Source organism: Microtus oregoni, unplaced genomic scaffold (assembly GCF_018167655.1).
Source record: "Microtus oregoni isolate MIOR12 unplaced genomic scaffold, Mior012 000023F_ref0000262, whole genome shotgun sequence".
NCBI classification, from domain to species: Eukaryota; Metazoa; Chordata; class Mammalia; order Rodentia; family Cricetidae; genus Microtus; species Microtus oregoni.
The window spans coordinates 4360727-4376973 of record NW_024543082.1 but is presented as its reverse complement, the minus strand read 5'-3'; the positions used below and the strand labels follow the sequence as shown (position 1 = coordinate 4376973).

Below are 16247 nucleotides of genomic sequence, written 5' to 3'. Positions count from 1 at the left end.
TCAAGTCAGCAGAAAAAACCAACCCAACCCTTACTCCGGCTTGAACATTTCAGAACTTACCCTGAGGTTTTGGAAACAACAGGCTGACCAGGCTTCTTCATAAAATTCCCTGCAAGTAACAAACACAGAGAAGGCTAAGGAGTCAGGGCCAGGCTGCATCCAGTGTTGGCGAGGAGTCATGCAGATTCAACAACGGGAGAAGCCGGGACAAGGATGGTAGCAGTGAACCTGGATGAGCACGAGCTGACTCACTGGGGACATCAGGCTAGCACTTCACACACACTGGAACATGGATCCCTTGTGATAACTAAATAAATTTGGTTATACACTATTCTTCCATCTTTTAAATTTTTTAAAATTTATTTGTTGTTATTTTGTATGTATGAGAGTTTACTGTTTGCACACATGCTCACATTAGGCACATACCTAGTGCCTGTGGAAGCCAGATGAGGGTGGAACTGGGGTTACAGATGGTTGTGAGCCACCATGTAGGTGCTGGGAACTGAACCTGGGTTCTCTGTAAGAACCGTCATTGCTCTTACCTGCTGTGCCATTTCCCCAGCCCTCTTCCTGTATGTTTTCAGTGGGTAAGAAAAATGAAATCACAGAAGCCACGTGTGTAAAGTCAGACCCCAGAGTAGTTCAGGAATTTATCAGCTCTCCCAAATTCTGGAATACTTACCTCTTTGTTGGGCTGTGAGGTACTGCTATGGACTCTCTGCTGTCAGAGTTACCTGCAGAGATCCAGCAGCATTCCAGCATAGCCCGGTTTAAGTAAGGGAAGGAGATGCCCGTGGACAACTCTCACCATATCTACACTTGCTGGATCTGATGAAGACTCCACTCTTCCACAAAGGGCTGAGCCACCATGGAGCCACACCTCCCTCAATCAGCACTACTGCCCCTCCTAGCTCCACCAGTCCTTGGCAAGGCATGATTGTCCTGGGCACCCCCAGTTTTAGGGGAGAAGTTAATATAGCCAGTGCCATTGAGCCTGGGTGAGCTGCTGACGTACCAGGCAGGAAACAGTTAAACAGCAAGCCAAGAGAGACAAGGTGGGGTGCCCTTCGCCAGCTGCTGCAGCTGGGGACATAATATATAATGTGGCCAGGAAGTAAGTATGCAGTAACGATTGCACAATAGTGTTGTTTTTGAGTTAGAAGGAGGAGGAGGGGGAACTGCACGGTTTTGAGACAGCCATCATGCTGGAAGTTATTCTCTTTCCACCACAAGCTGTGAACACGTATAAAAGCCTCCTTAAGCCCTACATGGAAGGCTCAGTCATTCTCATAGGAGCAAGTGTCTGCAATGGGGAACATATAGGGCGGTTATTGGAAAATGGTGGATTTCTTCATACTCTCTTGCCTATTTCATTTACATGGTTGCCCAGGAATGAACCCAAGGGTAAAGGCTAAAGGTCACAGTAACCATTTCCCCAGACAGTCCTGTCTTGAGTTTTCAGCAGCGCATCAGTGAGATGGAATCAACCACAAACACTTGCATCACGTGCGAGCTGTGAAGCCATGCATCAGTGAACACTGGGGATGCATTTTCACTCAGTATGACCATAGAGCGAGGGGAGTCTGTCATCACATCCTCCAGTCAAGGGTAAAAGAAACTTTAAGCTGATCAAAGCAGAGACGAGATTTGAAAGGACCCAACTGACATGTACAGTTAAGATGCTGGGCCCCTTCCATGCTGTTGGAAGAAGTTCAAACATAAGCATTATTAACGGCAGTTGTTCGGGGGTGGCGGGGTGCTCAATAACTTTAGCTATATTCTGCTTTCAGTAATAATAGCTCTATTTTTTTTAAGATTGATGAATATATATAGTTACAAAAGAAACACAATGTAGTCACTCCCTCCCCAGAAAAAGAGAAAGAGAAAATGAACGCTGGCATCCAAACAGGATGTCAGAGCATCTTCTACATGTCCCGTACAACAGCATCCACCTGCCAGGCTGCTGAGATTCCCACCACATATCATTTACCGCACTTATCAGCACTACTGATCTTATCAGTGCTACCCATTTGACCTGTATAGGGACAAACAAAACGTAGTTTATGCGTGCAATGAAACATTACTCAGGCATAAAAAGGTATGAAGTACTGACACTGACACACTAGAGCATGAATGAGCCTTGAAAAATGTGAAGTGAAGGAAGCTTATCACAAAGGGCCCATATTTTACACCTTCATTTCTAAGAAACGTTCTGAACAGGCAAATCCACAGAGAAAAGAAAGTGGTCGGCAGGGATCGGGGCCACAAGGAGGAGAAAAATTAGTGAGTATGGATTTCTATTTGTGATAATGATAAAGTTCAAGAGCTAGGCAGTGGTAGTAGCTGTGAAAGATGGGAGTGTACTGATGATCACCTCAGGGCAGTGTGCAAGATGGGGGTGTACTGATGATCACCTCAGAGCACAGTGTGAAAGATGGGAGTGTGCTGACAATCACCTCAGGGCAGTGTGCAAGATGGGAGTGTGCTGATGATCACCTCAGAGCACAGTGTGCAAGATGGGGGTGTACTGATGATCACCTCAGAGCACAGTGTGAAAGATGGGAGTGTACTGATGATCACCTCAGGGCAGTGTGCAAGATGGGAGTGTACTGATGATCACCTCAGGGCAGTGTGCAAGATGGGAGTGTACTGACGATCACCTCAGGGCAGTGTGCAAGATGGGAGTGTGCTGACGATCACCTCAGGGCACAGTGTGAAAGATGGGAGTGTACTGATGATCACCTCAGGGCACACTTTGGTAAAATGGTAAAAAGCATAAATATTGCATGTTTTTATACTACAATGAAAGAAATTGATTGAGAACTTTTAAAAAAAATCTTAGGAGCTAAGCATCTTAATCCGAAGGCTCTAATTCCTTAAAAAAGAAAAAAAAATCTGGTATTTTCCCATAGAATAGCAATGTTTACAGGTGTCTCTCTGTCAAAGCAAGGGTGATTTACAGTGTTTTTCAAGGGCAATGCACCCATTGGTCACCCAAAAGTGGATCTGAAGAATGCTCATCAGTACCAGAGAGCTTACAGCAAAACAGAGAGAATTTAGACTAAGATAACTATGGGAGTGGGGAGAGTCAAACTGTAAATAGTCAGTCGGCTAAGGCAAAGCCCATTTCCCAAAAGCATGAAAGGCTGGCGGAAGACTAAGACCATGATGGAAAAGCAAGCGGAAAGGAGATTAAGGTAGAGCGCCAGAAACGGAGAGCAAAGGAAGAGAAATGGTGAGGACTGGAACGGTTTGCGAGGGAGCGACCAAGATGCTGAGGATTTTAACACTCATCTCAGAGTTTTCCAGATCACAGGAATGCTGGTAGGCCCTAGGAGCGAAAAGTTCAACAGAGGAGGGGCTAAGAGCAAACCTGGTGCTTTTCACTGGACGGATACAGAACACCTTGATCCAAAAGCAAAGAGCGTGGTCAAGAGGATAAGAAGGAGGAAAGCTCCCAAGGATGTGGCAACACCATCTATCACTCAAACAGGACGTCCACCAAACAAGAGACATGATTAATAATCAAGTCAGGGCAACAGGCACAAACCCCGCCTGTTCCAGGTGAACCAGAAATAGCCAACCTACTTAGCCATCTTCAAAGTGTTTCTTACGGAAGGCTTAAAATAGTGCTTCTCCACTCTATTAGAACAAATCCCACTTTCATAACATGCCTTTAGTCATGCCCGGGCCACCCTTAATTGAAGTTCACGGCTAATTGGCCATGTATATGGTTTCAGAAACTCATGTAAAGCCTTAATCAAAGCAAGGTGACACAGAAAGTAGACCATAATCCTCTGTGTCACAGTATGTAATTGTTCTGCTGGAACAGGTTGGAGGATAATGAGGTCATCGGATGTTTGCGGAACTTGTGAAATATGCTTGGATTTTAAAAATGAATGAGCAAAACTCATACCATCAACCAGTACAGGAAAAGGAGGAGTGAGGTGGATATGAGAATAAAATTTTTTTAGACTAAAAAAATGTGTATATATATATATATATATTAGCCTTAAAAGAGTCAGGCAGCGAAGCGATGAGGCAAGTCTTTAATCACAGCACTCAAGAGGCAGAGGCAGACAGATCTCTGCGAGTTCAAGGCCAGACTGGTCTACAGAGCGAGTTCCAGGACAGAGAAACTCTGTTCTGAAAACAATAACAACAGCAATAATAATAATAGTAATAATAATAATAAAGGCTTAAGAGGTAACATAGCAAGGTAAGTTAAGGATGAAGGATGACTATATAGAGAAAAGAGAAAAAAGACCTCAAGCATGATGTCGAAACAATTCTATTTTATGCTACAGAATCAGGTAGTAAAAGATTACTGTGGAAGCCTTATCTATGTCTTAAACTCCCACCATGCCTTGCAGCACACCCTCAAAGAGGGACGTGAAGAAAGGAAAAGTGACAAATGCTGCATCTGTGACTTCAAACTAATGTCCCTATGCTCCCTTTCAAAGCACAAATCCGTTGCAATACCGCCAACTTAAAGACAGGTGAGAAGACAGAAAATCTAAGGAGACATAAGTATGTCACCTGTCTCCTTGATTTAATACTACTGGGTTCCAGTTCTGCAGAGTCTCAGGTCTCCTCTGGTTTACATGTGATGCATGTAAGCACATGTCAGTACAATGCTTGTATAGACATGTATACATTGCTATATTTCACTCAGTAAAAAAATGTGCACAAAATAAATATTGCAATAATTTTTAGGCTATAAATTTGAGACCTCTCTTTACAGACTGGTCATTTCTTAAATTATTTGGGTAGTTTTCTCAACTTAAGAAATCCTGGGTGGTATTAAGGGCCACAGAACCCCTGGCTTAAATGTTTCTGGAGTATTGTTTTAGCAAGATTGTAAGGAAGAAGGGAGAGGTCCTTTCTAAGAAACACATACTGTATTCCTAGAACTTTCCCACTAAATGCCCACAAACTTCCCTGACCACTGGGAAGAGAAAGGGACTTCGTGAATGCCATGCCCTTTCCCCTAGGGGGTGTGGTGCTGTTCCAACTTGGAGCCAGTGGCTTTAGTACTGGAGAAGTGGCTGGCATTTGATGAACTGACTGATCACGCTTGATCATTAAGAGAAGGTGAGCAGGGCTGAGTGAAACTAGAGGGTGATGAATTGTTGGATATTTCTGCAGCAAGATGGTCTCTTCAGTTCTCTTTGACACTCGGCCTTTCTCTGGAAGCCTGAGTGCTTGGGAGAGGACCTCACTGGCTCCCAAGGGAGGCAGCCTGGTCAGGGCTCTCCATGAGAGCTCCGGGCACCTTGAGAGTACTGGAAAGTTTATGGGCTGGAGACTTTAACGAGAGCCAAACACATCCACAGGGAAGGCCTTGCTGACAGTCAATCACTGAAGGATTAGAAAGAGAGGACGATAAAATCCGTTGTGCATTTTATAGATATTTTAAATAGTGATGTGAACACTAAAATTGAGGACAAGAGAAAAAGGAGGCCACTGGGAATTTTAGGTATGTGACCATGATGGCAAACAGGACCCGGATGGTGGTGCTGAGAATGAAAATAACAAACTATGTAGGAGGTGACATAGCAGGACCTGGTGACACCTGATGTAAGGATAGGGAGTATTTGGGAATGACTGAGGTTGCCTGGTTGCCCTACTTTCTCAGAAGATATGGATTGTAACCTGCTGGTATTAACAATCTTCATGGTCCCATGAATGTCTTAACTATAAAATTAAATACCTCTGCTGGGGATTCCTGCTGTGGTATAAACTGAGTTTTTCCCTACCCACTGTCATTCCACAGTCTTCCTTGTTGCGGTCCGCTTTTGCTGGAACATACACCCCACAGGTTGTCAGTAGTGGGCACATGCCTCCATGGAGGCCAAAGTTCACCTAAGGAGCCAGACATTTCAGCATCATGTTTGAGGATCCAGGAAGTGGAAACCCTGAACAAATCTTTCTTGAGGTATTGGAATAAAATACACACCTCTTAGGAGAAAAACTGTTTCCTGGTGTTTATGGATGAATGGGTTAAAGGAGGAGCTGCGTGGAGTTTTGTACTGGAAAGGGGATTAGCTAAGTAGCTAGTTTCTGCAAGTGATTTCTTTAAACAAAAATGTTAAATTATTATTATTTTATGTGTATGGGTGTTTTGGCCTGCATGCATGCCTGTGTGTGCAGTGTCCTAGCGGGCCAGAAGAGGGTGTCTGAACCCCTTCACCTCCGGAATTGGAGTTGTAGACAGTTGTGAACCTGGAAATCAATCCCTGGTCCTCTGGAATGATGGCCGGTGCTCTCAACCACTGAGCCGTCTCTCCAGTTCTAGCAAGTGATTTCCTAACTCTTGTCCGCAGTTGCTCTGAGAGTGTAGATACTTGGCGGATAGAAACTAACATTTCTTTTAGAGTCATCATTGAGAGGCCAAGACCCCATCTTAGAATCCTCTTTCTCTAGAGTTTCCTACTGTGACATTCCAAATAACAGGGCAGGCATTCTCTTGCACACCCAAGTCATTAAGAGCTAAAGTAACTACCCCATCAGAAAGCCATCAAAGACGTCTACCCAATCTGAGGCACTACCCTTTGGGTGTGATGTGGTTTTAGCCATTTTATAACCAACCCCTGCACAGGTGTCAAGTTGGGGACCATCCACTGGCAAAGACAGCACATGGGAAGGGTATTTTTTCCTTAGTTATTTTTTTAATTGATTTTATTGAGCTTACATTTTTCTTTGTTCCCCTCCCTTCTTCTCCCCTTCCCTCCCCTTCAACCCTCTCCTATGGTCCCCATGATGCCAATTTACTCAGGAGATCTTGCCTTTTTCTACTTCCCATATAGATTAGATCTATGTATGTCTCTCTTAGGGTCCTCATTGTTGTCTAGGTTCTCTGGGATTGTGATTTGTAGACTGATTTTCTTTGCTTTATATTTAAAAACCACTTATGAGTGAGTACATATGATATTTGTCTTTCTGGGTCTGGGTTATCTCACTCAAAATGATGTTTTCTAGTTCCATCCTTTTGCGTGAAAATTTCAAGATGTCATTATTTTTTCTGCTGTGTATACTCCATTGTGTAAATATACCACATTTTCCTTAATCCATTCTTCGGTCAAAGGTCATTTAAGTTGTTTCCAGGTTCTGGCTATGACAAACAATGCTGCTATGGACATAGTTGAGCACATGTCCTTGTGGTACCAGTGAGCATCCTTTGGTTATATACACAAAAGTGATATTGCTGGGTCTTGAAGAAGGTTGTGGGAAGGGTATTTTAAGCAGATGCCTAGAGCAATTCATTGCAGCAATCAGCAACTCATTTTGGGGTAGGGGTGGGAGAGGGTCTTGAAAGATGATGGTCTACCAAAAACTAATAAAACACTTGAAAAAAGAAGGAAATTGAGACAACTAATCTACTACAGCTTGAATCAACCAAAACTAAACTGCTGGGGAATCCTTCCTTGTGAGGGGCTTCCTTAATTAGATTATTGAAACAGGAAGTACACCCTAAATCTGGGCTATCTTCTAGCAGCAGCCCAGATAAGAGCACATGGAAGAAGGAAACTTTGTTTTTGCCTGCTTTCCTCTGCTCTCCTGGGAAAGTTATCTGTTCTGTTGCTGCAGCATTCTTTGCCTGAATGAGAACCAACTTCTTGGGGATTCCACCAGAGACAGAAGACCAGCAGCCCTTTGAAATCCAGCAGGGACTCCAGCACCAGGTTGAGACTGAACAACTCTTGGATTCTTGGCCTTTCCTTTTCAGCATGAGATAGTCATTGCTGGACTACCTGGAAGGCATCCTGTAACCACGCTAATAAAATTTCCGTTTAATACAACCATGCATTATTAAGAGAGTCAGTGTCTTGAGGGGAGTTCTCTTGCTCCTTATGCCCCAGTACAAAGTATGAATTTTCAACAAAATATAACGATAAAAGAGAAAATAGGTCTATGAGCAACTGGGAAAAACCTGAATCCATTGAAGGCCAAGGTTAGAGAAGGGGAGAGAGGTGGAGGACCAAGTGATGGGGAGAATAAAGGAAGCGCTGGAATGGAGGAGATACCTGGGGGCTAAGATCACACATTCTGCTCTGGAAGCTTCCCAGCACCCACGCCTGGTGCCTCAGAATCTCTAACTCCAGCTCTAGGGAATCTGATACGGGTGCTCCTCTCGCTTCTGTGAGCACTGCACTCAAATTAAAAATAAAATAGAACTTAAAAAAAATGGAAGTCCTACGGCAAGATCAAAGTAGGGCCACCACAGGAGTGGAGTGAAGGATGTATTCTGGAGGGAAGAAGAAAGAATGACCAAGGAAGATGAAATGAATCAGGGAGAGAAACCAGTGTGAAGGAGAGTTAGGAGTCCATCCTCAAGAAGAGGATGAGAATAAGCGCACTGTCGCTGGATTCTTCTGTGTATCCAGTGCGGTGTCTGACAAGATGGTCTCAAGACACAGCTAACCTCCTAGGAAACAGATCACCAAGGCAGAAAGCAATGCCCTCACTGTACCGCATCCGCAGTGTGAGCTGTGATGAGAGAGGGAAGGACACAAGTTCAGGAGCATCTCAGGATTCTGCCTGGATTAAAAAAAAAATAGGGCACAAACCCCTAAAAAAAGAAATTGCACTGGGGAGTCTGATAGATTAGACTGTGTTTATAATGGGTATAATTGGGAAATATATAAATAGACCTTTCAGAAGGGAGGGAAAGTTAGGGAGGTGGGGAGAAAACACAGCAGACATTTTACAGGAACAATATAATATTATTAAAACTCTGTCATGTAAAATATCCAGTGTCATGAGCCCACTACAATGTGAGGTGAAAAGTGGTCTGGCAGTTCCTTGAAATGGACAGAAGCTCAAAAAGAGGAGCCGTCACCATACACTCAAAACCACCCAAGAGTGCGGTGTCCCAGGAGCTGGCCCCTGAACTTCTGTGACACATGGCCATTCCCCCTTCTGCCTGACATTCTTGGTGGTCTTCAGAAAGGCCCTCTCTTCCTCTCTCATGGTCAGGAGTTGTGATCCACAGGTCAGCAGTTTCATCTATATGCAGAGAGCAAGACAGCAGTCTCAGTACCGCTAGGGGTCAGGGATGAGGGGAAGAGGGAGGGGATGGCCAGGAGGCCAGGCTGGAAGAAGACAGAGCAGGCTGCTCCAGGCCCGCTGATATTTCCTGAAGTACCACAGATGATTTATGTTTTGGGGATAGAATCTTGATAGAAGCCCAGGCTAGCCTTGAAAATAATAATAATAACAATAACAATAATAATAACAACAATCCTTAGTGTCCCACAGGCTGGCTTTGAACAGGTATGCATCACTATGCCTGACTATGTGAGTTGAAATCCTCCTAGTGAGGTCTGTGGGCAGTAAAAGGGTGACACCTGGTGGTGGCCGAATTTTCAACATGGGTATGTGACGAGACTCCCCAGAGAGGCCTGTGTGTGTACATTTGCACTAACCCATCCTGTAACACTGACAAATCTGTATCTCTTCTGGGCCTGCAATTTAACCAGACTGGGTACTAAGCATAAAGCCTGAGAGGCAACCCGCTATCAAAGAGACTCTCTGGGTCCTCAAATTTCAAAAGCCTTCATCATAAGTAGAGGATACTCATGTTTATGCGGAGTGTACTCCGAAATAATAGCATTTTGGGTATACTGAGCTAAATAACTGTCCTAGGCACCTGGGTAACTGTGGTCCTGTCCTAGACAACCGAGTAACTGTATGACCCTGTCCTAGACACCTGAGTAACTGTGTGGTCCTATCCTAGACACCTGGGTAACTGTGGTCCTGTCCTAGACACCTGGGTAACTGTGTGGTCCTGTCCTAGACACCTGGGTAACTGTGTGGTCCTGTCCTAGACACCTGGGTAACTGTGTGGTCTGTTCTAGACACCTGGGTAACTGTGTGGTCCTGTCCTAGACACCTGGATAACTGTGGTCCTGTCCTAGGCACCTAGATAACTGTGCAATCCTGTCCTAGACTCCAGGGTAACTGTGTGGTCCTGTCCTAGACACCTGGGTAACTGTGTGGTCCTGTCCTAGACACCTGGGTAACTGTGTGGTCCTGTCCTAGGCACCTGAGTAACTGTGTGGTCCTGTCCTAGACACCTGGGTAACTGTGTGGTCCTGTCCTAGACACCTGGGTAACTGTGGTCCTGTCCTAGGCACCTGGATAACTGTGCAATCCTGTCCTAGGCACCTGGGTAACTGTGGTCTGTCCTAGGCACCAGGGTAACTGCAATTCTGTCCTAGGCACCTGGGTAACTGTGCAATCCTGTCCTAGGCACCTGGGTAACTGCAATCCTGTCCTAGATGCCTGGGTAACTGTGTGGTCCTGTCCTAGACACCTGGGTAACTGTGTGGTCCTGTCCTAGACACCTGGGTAACTGTGTGGTCCTGTTCTAGACACCTGGGTAACTGTTTGGTCCTGTTCTAGACACCTGGATAACTGTGGTCCTGTCCTAGGCATCTGTTCTCATGTTCTGATATAGATATGAATAATTTGCATTGGTATGGATTTTAAGGTCAATTTTGTTATCTGTATATGTATTTCTGATATTGATTAAGGTATTGCGATTGTGTAGTTCATTTAAAAATGTAATGTATATAGGTTGTTAATGGATAATCATCTATAATAGTCAAATTTGTAGTCATGTTAGTTAGATTTTCTAGATATATAGAGATATATTTCAGTTAGATAGGCATTCTTAATATCTTTCAAAGACTGCAGAATATGGCATTTAATGTTTTAATAAGTTAGGGCTTTTCATGACAATGAGACACATCTGCTCCTGGCAGCACCAATCTACTTCAAAAGGAAGATGGGCATTGAAGAGGCTCCTTATGGAGTTTGATAGCCATTTGGGCAAGAAACTGCTCTTGCCTGGACTGTTGCATAAACTGGACACAGAGAACCCGCAGAGAGAGGACTGCTGAACTTGCCTAAAAGGTGAGATGGCCTTTCGGGGTTCCTGATTCATGAAAGAGTCTGCGAGACATTCTGCAGGACACAGCAGATAGTGACTGAACTGCCTTTGAAATTTCCTGCTTCATGGAAATGTCTTTGGATACTATGGGCCCAAAGGCCGAAGATGGATGCCCCAGCAGTACAAAAGAACTTTGGGTGACTGTCCAGGCAGTGAGATGTCTCTGTCATTACTAGACTTTTGGAAGTTGCTTATTTCTTGTTTAATTAGGTAATATTATATCCTTCTGGAGTCTTTGATGGAGTTAAAGAATATATAGATAGTTATAGTTTTCCTTAGTTATGATAAAAGATAAAGTAGATGTAAATATTGTAACTGTAATTCTTGCTTTATAACTGTTTTGTTATATGTAATTTTGCTATGTTAAAGTGAAAGCCTTTCCTTTTTGTTTAAACAGAAAAAGGGGAAATGATGAAGGAAGGTCATTGGCTAATAAAGAAACTGCCTTGGCCCATTTGATAGGCCAGCCTTTAGGTGGGTGGAGTAAACAGAACTGAATGCTGGGAGGAAGAGGAAGTGAGCTAAGATGCCATAGCTCTTCTCTCTGAGGCAGATGCGATGAAGCTCCGACCCAAGATGGACGTAGGTTAGAATCTCCCTGGTAAGTCACCACCTCGTGGTGCTACACACATTAATAGAAATGGGCCAAACTGTATTATATGAATACAGTTTGTGTGTTGTTATTTCGGGGCATAAGCTAGCCAGGCGGCCGGGAGCCGGGTGGCAGGAACGCAGCCCACAGCTCCCTACTACAATGCTCCTTGGCTCTAATCGCCAAACTGGAAGTCAGGCAAGGAAGCTTTCTTTTTTTTTTTTTTTCTTTTTTTACAGGCTTTCCTCCATGAGTATTCTAAAGATGTTAGGAGCAGCTTGGATAATCACTGGGTACCATTTCCTAATGGCGAGGGTCTACACTAATCCATACACCACTCTGTGTGATGTCCTCCACCTTAAAGGGAAAGAAACATGGCTCAGAAAGGTCCATTTGCTCATAGGTAGAAATCAGTACAGCTAAAACTCAACCAAGGCATTTGGCTTTCTGCCTCCCATATGACCACCAAAGATTAAAAGTTTCCACCTGTCAGTCAAACTTGATTCAGGGTCTCTGTTCTGTCCAGGGAAGAACAGAAGTTGCAGAGGAGGTCAGAGGTGGCGGGGGTTGGGTGCAAGGGTGGGGTGGTGGCTGCTGGAGTCACTTTGTGAAGGTAGACACTAGCCTGGCAGGGTTGACAGTTTTTTTCACGGCAGGAAGCGATGAGTAAATTCTTCTAGGCCTATAGGACACACACACACACACACACACACACACACACACACACACATATATATATAACACATCGCCTCAAACAAGTTTCTGATATGGAAGTGGGATGCCCCAGATCTGTTCACAGAGAGAGATGGCAGCCACAAGACCATTATCCCTTTAGAGTTAAAAGCATAATATATCTTATATGCCGGGTCAATCTACCCAGTTAAAACCCAGCCAAAGAGAAGGTGAAGAGTCCAGACTGTGAACCTAGCCTTGCTCTACTATGATTGTCCCACCTCCTTGCCTCTCTCCTCCTATCACGACCTGAAATTTGTTCTGCTGGGGTGAGTCACCAGATTAAACTTCCTGAATAGTAAAAACCAAGAAGGTTCACAAATTATCTCAGCTTTATGTAGACCAGTCTAGCTTTGAACTCGGAGATCTACCGGTATCTGCCTCCAGAGTGCTGAGACTAAAGGTGTGTGCCACCACAACTGATTATGTTGATTTCATATAATTTCCATGCATTCCCAAAATACCCCAGTCTTCCTTAATATGAATAACAGAAAATAAGGGCTAACCCAGGCTGCAATGCTTGGAATTCACATCCGTTTTCTGCAGAAGCCGAGGTCCAGAGGTTTCAAGTCACACATTAGATTGTCACAAGCTGGGATCGGGACTTTGAACTGTGACTCATAGCTCAGCATTGTGCCTCGCTCAACTCCAAACGGGAAGTCAGCAAAGGGAAGGAGAGAAGTTTTGTGGGGGGTGGGGGCTCGATTTCCAACTTTAGACTTTGTGATCAGTAGTATAGGGGACAGCAGAGCACCAAAATGACTTTTGATAAGTTTATTCTGAGACTCTGACCAGCCACTTCCTGTCTGGAATGCCCCTGCCTCAGACACTTGAAGGTCATTAAAATGACCCAGTTAGAGAATTTAAGGAAAACGTCCAAACTATGCATACTCCACTCTGGAACTCATACGCCCTGCAACTGCGTGGGGAAATAAGGCAGAGAGGTCGAGGAGTGGCCACTGGCCCAGGTGCACATCATCCCTTCTAGAACCTTCCAAAGCACCCGTCACAATTTATCTGAATTGCTCACATACAGCGTCTCCTGCAAATGAGGTTGGGAGAACAGTCTTCTGAAGAGAGAAAAAGCACATTTGGCTGTGTGGTTTATCAGTTCCCAGACAGGATCCAGGGAAGCAGGTCTTACATCTGAGGGGGCTGGCAGACCCCTTTGTCCTTCCAGACATCAGGCCTTGAGAATCTGCCAATGGCCTGACATGGAATGTTCAACCCCGGAGAGCAGCTTCAGCCTGCCAGGAAGACAGTGGTGACAAACCCCATATTATTTATAGCCAAATGCTTCTCCCAGATACTTTTAAGTTAGTCAAAATTTTGACCACAGACATAGGGAGAAATATATATATTTGTTGTTGTTTGAGATAAGGTTTTTCTGTGTAACAGCCCTGGATATCCTGGAACTAGCTGTTGTAGGCCAGGCTGGCCTTGAGCTCACAGAGATCTGCCTGTCTCTGCCTCCCGAGTGGTGGGATTAAAGGTGTGTGCCACCACCGCCAAGCAGAGTTACATATGTTTTTATGGTGAGCACTATTCTCTAGTGGTGATGCTAACGATAGATTCTGTCCATTCATTCCCAAACATGTGATACTGACCTGTGCAGGGATACTAGAAAAACAGTCATAGAGAAGGTAACGACCCCGAGTCTCAGAGCTGTGTGATGGGTGCTTAGAGGGTGACAAACCAACCTTAAAGAAAAGCTGTGAGGGAGTTGACAGGAAGGAGAGTTGGAGTCGGGGGGCTGGCGGTGGGGTTAAGAAGGGTTCTTTCCAAGTTGGGGCTTTGAGCAGGGACCTGAAGAACACGAGTACAATCTGGGTGAAAGCTCAGGGCAGGAGCTCTTGCTTGTGTAAGCAACAAGGTGAAATCCCCAAGGTTTGTCAAAGGAGAGCAAGGCTTGGCCACAGTGAGGTGATGAGTGAGGAGCGTGGGAGATAGGACAGGGGTCCCTTTGGAAAGACACCATTAAGAGCCTGTCTTTAGTCTTGGTGTGATGTAAGTCATAGCAAGGCTGGAATGTGAGTCTAGACATGAGTCCAAAGCCCCAAGGTGTGTGTAGCATCTCCTATAAGTCCTCCCATCTGTGAGAGAGGGCAGAAGGCAGCAGCAGACCCAGGAACTGGCAGCTCAGCTCCCACCACAGAGCTGCCCCTGGGACTCACCTTCCACAGTCAGCTCCACTGTCACCTGGCGGGCACCGCTGCCATTGCTGGCTTCACAGGTATACTTTCCGTTGTCCTCCTCATGGACAGGGTGAATTACAAGGCTGAAAGTCCCCCGTACTCCATAATCCAGCAGGAAGCGGCCCCCATGGGTGATGGTTTGCCCATTTCTGTGCCATGTCACCTGCGGCTCTGGGTAGCCCCGGACCTACAAGAAAAAGAAACTTTGTAAGGGCTTCTGTTTCACACAGGCTCACCATGTGTCCTAGAGTTCAGAGTTCATGGTTCCTATGCATTATATTATATGCTGGGTTGGAAGAACAGTACAAAAAAAGAAAGAAAAAGAAAGAAAGAGAGAAAGAGAAAATAAAATAAAATAAAGATCTCAATAGTTTGAGCACTGTGACATGCATTTGTAATTGCAGCACTTGGGAGGGAGATACAGGAAGATCTGGAGTTCAAGGTAATCCCCAACTACACAGGAAGTTCAACCCAGGGCTGTGTAAGACTCTATATGAATCCCTCTCCATCAAAAACAACAAACAAAAAGCCCCCAAAATACCAAAACCCTCAATATTAAAATTTATTGAGTGCATGCTGGGAAGTAATGTATTTTATATTTTGGCAATAAATCATTAAGATGAATTCCAACCTGTATTTTTCTCTGAAGTTTTCTTGTAGTTACTGTGTAACACGAATAATAAAAACCTAGAGACAGATATTGGAGTTGGGGTTCAACCTGAAGATCAGAGAAGCAAAGCCACTAGAGAGCTCTTTCCTCCATGAAGTCTTCAGACTGAAAAAGCAATTCCTGTCTCATCCTGTCTTATAGTTCTCTCTCATGCTGGGATTAAAGGCGTGCACCACCACCGCCCGGCCTCTATGGCTAACTAGTGTGGCTGCTGGAATTAAAGGTGTGTGTCACCACTGCCTGGCCTGTATGGCTGACTAGTGTGGTTGTTTTATACTGATCTCCAGGCAAGCTTTATTTATTAAAATACAAATGAAATCTCACCACACTACTGGGAGAGACAGCCCTACACACGCCTCCCTTGGCAGTCTCAGGATGGTCCTGCATCAGCTCTCTGCCTCTGGCAATAGTTACGACCTTCTGTGAGTGCTACGGGGTCAGTGCTCACCCAAGCCTCAGAGTCCCTTATTCAGAAAGCACAACTCTCAAAACAGGGAGAAAGGAGGAGATAAACTCCCATGTAAGAATTATCTTCGAGGGGTTAGAAAGATGGCTCAGCAGTTAAAAGCATGTGTTGCTCTTGCAGAAGACACAGAATTGGTGAGGAGGTCTCGCCTATGTCAGAAAGCTCACAACTACCTGGAACTCCAGCTTCAGGGGATCTGAGGCTCCCTTCTTGACTCCTCAGGCATCTGCACTCACACATGCCTCTCTGTCTCTGTCTCTCATACACACACACAGAGATCTCTCTGTCACACACAGATCTCTCTCTCTCTCTCTCTCTCTCTCTCTCTCACACACACACACACACACACACACACACACACACAGAGAGAGAGAGAGAGAGAGAGAGAGAGAGAGAGAGAAGATAAATTTTTAAAAAATTACTGAGTTCCAGACAAGAAAATTCCGTTAAGTACCCTTGAACACCTGAAATGCAATGGATCCCCTCAGGCTGGACTTATCTTCAGTGGAGCAGTGCTGCCCAGTTCACCCTGCTCAGCGAGGACCTAGAACTGGGCAACTCTGCAGTAGGAATGTGCAGAGACCGTGTGGAAGGCCCCCGGGAAGGAAGTCGCTTTTGTCACAAACATTGTAGAG

At 44.9% G+C, this 16247-nt stretch overlaps 1 protein-coding gene across 1 annotated transcript in view; it reads right to left on the bottom strand.

Moving 5' to 3' along the window:
- Mylk (myosin light chain kinase) overlaps positions 1–16247 on the bottom strand; it is a 253252-nt gene that overhangs the window by 125776 nt on the left and 111229 nt on the right. The window contains exons 3-4 of the mRNA XM_041673002.1: positions 14456–14663; positions 61–109 (exon numbers count right to left, since the gene is read on the bottom strand). Coding sequence (XP_041528936.1) covers positions 61–109; positions 14456–14663 — 257 coding nt within the window. The remainder of the gene's footprint in view (positions 1–60; positions 110–14455; positions 14664–16247) is intronic.